Source organism: Citrus clementina, unplaced genomic scaffold (genome assembly GCF_000493195.1).
Source record: "Citrus clementina cultivar Clemenules unplaced genomic scaffold, Citrus_clementina_v1.0 scaffold_3, whole genome shotgun sequence".
NCBI lineage: Eukaryota > Viridiplantae > Streptophyta > Magnoliopsida > Sapindales > Rutaceae > Citrus > Citrus x clementina.
Window position 1 is genome coordinate 6,556,525 of NW_006262339.1, and position 5,730 is coordinate 6,562,254.

Genomic DNA, 5,730 nt, shown 5'->3' on the forward strand with positions numbered 1-5,730 from the left:
TCATGCTTTGATGAACATTATAATCAGATACTAATGTCTTTGATAGATTGTGTCGTGCTGGATGAGCTTCAAAAAATTCACTGTGTTAACGTTACGTGTACATAATTATTTACATCCTGGACCCGCATTTTATCATATTAAGTTATCGTATCTAATCCTGTTCCCTCACAATAATGACCACATTAATTATTGAAAGAATTAACGAAATCAAATTATCAGTGCACACATATTGTGTACCTCTTATTCACTTAACAAGAAACTTATAAATGAACAAATAAATAAAATTATAACATAAATCTGATCCCCATTTGTGAAAAAGATAAATACTGATGGAGATGAACTGTTGCCAAAGGGAATTCGAGGCAATCATCCTTTGTTGCTGCTGTCTTTCATGGGATGAATGGGTGTTTTTTGGGCTGTTTTGGTAGCTTTTATATATGCTGAGTTTTATGCTACTATCCTGGCTTTAGATGTGTCGATGTCTAAGGGATGATTCCACATTTGGCTTGAATGTCATACCGTTGCTGTTATTGCTTGCTTTCCACAATCCAATTATTGGCCTCTGTGTGATTGTTATGTCTGTCGGCAGATTTGTGTTCACAGTCTTAGGCCTGAATCATTAAAAAATGCTCGCATATTTATAGAGTTAACTTTGTCGCCGATCTTGTAGCTAACACACTTGTTTGACTTGTTCTTATACTTGGTAAGTTTACATTAAAGAAAGATTACTGGGGTTTGCCTAAATACCCTCTGTTGAGCAGCCTTTTTTTGTTTTTTTTTTTTTCCGTAAGGGAATATGCCATTTTCACCCCTAAGATTTGATGTAATAACTCATTTCATCCTTACTGTTTAAAAATAGCCCATTTCATCCTTATTTGTTAAGCAATAGCCCAAAACACCCTTTCATTAATTTACTGTTATTATACTATATAATTCATTGAGGGTAAAATAGGATTTTTAAATAATGATGAATTATTTTAAAATAAACTCTCTATCACAAATAAAAAAACATCTAGCTTTAAAGATAACTTAATAAATAAACAATAATATCATTAAATAATATGTAAAATATATATTTAGGACAAAAAAAACATGGATTTCATAGGCACTAGAGTAATTTTTTTTATCCTTTAGTTTATCCTTAACTTTAATATGGTCGAGATAAATAAATAAATAAATAATCAATCAATACTGTTATTCTATCAAAAGTAACTACAAACTCCTTTATTTACTTAGAAAATATGCACTAAATACATAACAACATATATTTAAAAATACTACCGAATAAAATACATTGCATTGGATTGTATTTTTTTTAATCTTTTAGTTTATTCTTGATCTTACTATAAACAATGATTCTTGACTGAAAAGAATTATTATTATTATTATTTAGTTGACTTCATTAAAAAAAATTAATAAATACACACACATGTTGTAAATTCTTTAGTATAATTTTTGTTTTATTAAGTTATTCTTAAATTTTAAATTTATATAAAAAGTCAGATGTTATTTAATTATTCTTCAAATTTTTATTTTAAAAAGCTTTGCATTTATTCAATTGAAAATCTTATTTTGTCTTCAATGAATTTTAGAGTAAACTAATTGTAAATTTATGGAAGGTTATTTTGGGCCATTGTTTGAAAAATAAGGATAAAACGAGTTATTATTTAAAAAGTAAGGATGAAATTGGTAATTATATCAAACTCTAGTGATGAAAAGAGATTTTTCCCTTTCCGTAATTTTGCTTCTTTCCTAATAAAGTTTATGCACTTATAAAATTCGCCATCTGAGAATGACTGAAAGAGGACTATTAAAATAATATCGATTCTATTTTGTACTCAGATAATCTGTGGTACTCTTTTGATGCTATTGATTATTTGATTTCTTATTCTGCTACTAACTCTCTCATGACTGAATAATATATACAAATGAAATTCAGATTTCTGTGATATGCACCGTTTTGAATTTTGATAATGTTGATTTATTCTTCTGCTCTACAAACTCTATCTTGACCGAGTAATTGGTTACAAATTTTTTTTAAAAAATCAAAATCAAAATCCGTATTTTCTGAGATATTTTGAGCCTTCAATAATTACGGGTTTAGCTGTTAACATCACTGACAGAGTGCCGATTACTGTCGCTAAAATGCATTTTGACCTTTAATGCTTTAATTTAATTCTATTAATTAACCTATCAGACTTATATAACGGAATAAAAATAAAATCCACACAACACGTGAAAGTAATTCGGGACTAATTAACTCAGCCCCCCAAATGCACAGTACCTGCCGCCTTAAAACAAGGCTGGAAGGCAATGAGGTCACCACTGAAATCACCTTGCATCTCTTAAAAAATAAACAAAATCTTGAAACCCTAGGCCCATCAAAGATTATCCTTCTCAACTCACCGAAGCATATCTCTTTCTCAACTCTTAACTTTTAAGAGTACATACGCACACATATATCGAATACATAAAGTAGAGAAAGATCAAGATTCAAGATCGGTGGAGAAGATATTGAAGCTATAAGCTCAAATCATGGATTATATTCCATCACTTGTGTTTCCCTTTGACCGAAATGATCCTCACGACGATCAGCTTCCTTGCCAACAACAATATCACACAGCTGGCCAACAAAATAATAATCAGCTCATTTTCAACCCTCTTGAGTATGGCAGTGATCTTAAGCGCCCAGAAACAACAAATATATTTGCTGTCAATGATGATAATAGCAAGAAGATGAAGATAATGCGTAGAGATATTGAAAGACATAGGAGGCAAGAAATGTCTACACTTTATAGGTCTCTAAGATCTTTACTTCCTCTCGAGTATCTCAAGGTCAGCTTCTTTTGTTTAATTTTTCCTTCTTTCTTCATTATAATTTAGTTGATTTCTTCAGATTAAATACTATTAGCTGTGTATTGATCGTCACAAACTTATACATATATCAGGGAAAGCGATCTATGTCAGATCACATGAATGAAGCAGTGAATTATATAAAAAATTTGCAAAACAGGATTCAGAAGTTGAGTGAAAAGAGAGACGAGCTTCGAAGATTGTCCAATTCATCATCATCCCCTTATTACAGTACTACTTCTGAATCAGAGTGTTCACAGACACATATTAATCTTGAAGACAGTGTCACAGTTAGGCCTTGTTTGGCAGGAGTGGAGGTTGCTATAAATACTTCTTTCAGAAAAGGGATTCCTCTTTCTCAAGTGGTGGCACTTCTCGCGGAAGAAGGCCTAACAGTTGTTAACTGCATCTCCACTAAAATCAATGAAAGGTTACTGCACAATATTGAATCTGAGGTAATTATGTTATTGTGCATGGGGCTTTAATCAATAAAAGTCTTTTCTTCTGATGAAGCATGCGTGTTATCTAAATTTTTAAGTTTTGTGAACAGGTGAATGATGGAGGAAGGAATATTGATCCTTTTGAACTGCAACAAAAGATAATGAAATTAACGAGCCCCTCATCCAATTAGATTTTGATCGTGTGTAATAAATGTGTGCTTGAGGGGAGTTTAAATTTTTGCTACCCTGACGAAAGTTCTTCATGATTTGTTCAGGTATATTCTCCTGTTAGATTAAGCTAGCTTGGTGTGCTCAAAATCATGTTGGATTATTGATTGGTATTCTTCCCTTTTCTTCATCGTTAATTAATGTTCTAAATCATGGTTAATTCCTTCTTTTCATTCTCTCTAGTTAATTTTTGCTTATGCTGAGATCAATGAGGAAGCGTTATGATATGCACGTACAGCTAACTGAACTTGTTTTCATATCTCAAATTTATCACTTTATCTACTGCATTCTTCAGTAATTCAGCTCTTGAATGTGAATGTATGGCGTATGCTAAAACAGTTGATAATCTTCAATATGCTGGAAAAATTACTTAAGGTGCATTTGAGATTGAGGTTAGACAGCTGTAGTTTAGAAATTATAATATTAAAGCATTTGGTAAACACTAGTTGCTGTACTTTGAAAGTTATGTTGATATAATTTTTTACTTGTATAATAGAAAATCTATTATATATTTAATAACTTTGTCGAAATTATTATTTAACATTTGTATTTACTACAAATTATTAACTTTTGTTTTATAATTATAGCTTTTTTTTTTCCACAATAACTATAACTTAAAAGTTACAGCATTTCAATCTGAAACAAGAACTTATTATATTGTATATATATTACCAATTATTACTATTTAACTAGATAGTCTAATAATCAATTGGCAAATTGTACAATAGCCTTTTCATTAATTATCTTCATTATGTTCTGAATAACATTATTGGATATGATCAACCAATTTACTTGTTCCTAACTAGATAGTTGTATTGAATCGATTTCCATATGTATTGATTTATATAATTATTGTCAGATACTACAAATTTCCTTAATATGCATCATTAATTTATCTAGTATTTTCTTATTTATTATCAATTTCAAAAAAATTACCACTTAACCATTTATGATGAGTTCTATTATTTCCTCTATCCTTAATGTTCTACTTATATGATAGCTTAAAGTTTAGGTTAGGAGTATCACCAAAAGGCTCTTCAAATTTTACTTTTTTTTTTTTTGAAGTCTGTTATACACAGATATTACTGACATTATATCAGACATTACAATTAATATTTACAATCATACTATGTAACTGGGACCACCATCATACCTTAACACACTGAAGTATATACCTAGATATTTTAAACCCTCTCTAATATTCGTGCCTGCTCCACTCACATTTCGTAAGGGAGAGATTGTCTCCACTCAATTAATTGATAATTGAGGAAGAACTGAAATTAAACTCCATAATACTCTTATGGAAGCTCGAACCCTTGCACTTAACATTGTAAGTGCAAGGCTTCTCCCATTGGACCAAAGGCCCATTGGTCTTCAAATTTTACTTTTGAAATGTCTATTTGCTTACCTATGTACCAAATAGAAGAATGAAAAAATAAACTCTCCACCAAAAGGCTCTTCTAATAAGATAAGCTAATATTGTTTTAATCAAATCTTTCTTTTCACCAAATTTAATTTACGCCTCCATGTTTATCACTCCAATGGTTTTAGTCAAATCTTTATTGTGAAGTAATTTTATGTTGATTTTAGATTTTGTTGTTGTTCTTATCATCATCATCATCATCATCTTTTAATAATTCAGTTGATGTGCTCTAAATATGTCTTTCCTATTATGGTTGTTCAATTTAATTTAATGCATGCTAATTAAAAAAATAGATAGTAACTAATAAATTAAACATAAAATATTAATTACAAAATTATTTGAAAGCATTCAACAATTTGAAGAAAAAATATTTGCCATGAGATGTGTACGAGTTTAATAATATTTAATAGGATAAAAAAATATTGTTGTACAACCATTTATTATTTTAAAAAAGAAAAATAAATAATAATTATAGTTGTTTTCTCTTTTATAAAATATTAATAAAAGAGGGAGAAATTTAATAGGCGAAATTGAAGAGGTAGAAGGATATCTTGTATAAATAATCTTAATTAAAGTCTTTTGAATTTTCTAATGCTGATGTGGATCTTCTTATAAGAAATAAAATTATATTTTGAACGAAACTATTAATGGTAACTTAAAGCCCAAATTAGGATTTTAGTAAAAGTTTTTATTTCCTTCTTTCATATAGCCAATATGTGATATTGTGATATTTATCCAATACGTATCATTATATATGTACATTCAATATTACAATTACGTATTAAG

The 5,730-nt window shown here is 29.4% G+C and overlaps 1 protein-coding gene across 1 annotated transcript; it reads left to right on the forward strand.

Moving 5' to 3' along the window:
• Window positions 1-2,356: 2,356 nt before the first annotated feature.
• LOC18049145 (transcription factor bHLH36) lies at window positions 2,357-3,539 on the forward strand. Its single transcript, XM_006440421.2, has 3 exons — window positions 2,357-2,835; window positions 2,949-3,308; window positions 3,404-3,539. Exons 1-3 carry the CDS (start codon window positions 2,536-2,538, stop codon window positions 3,482-3,484), a joined length of 741 nt encoding a protein of 246 aa, XP_006440484.2. The 5' UTR covers window positions 2,357-2,535; the 3' UTR covers window positions 3,485-3,539.
• The last annotated feature ends 2,191 nt before the right edge of the window (window positions 3,540-5,730 follow it).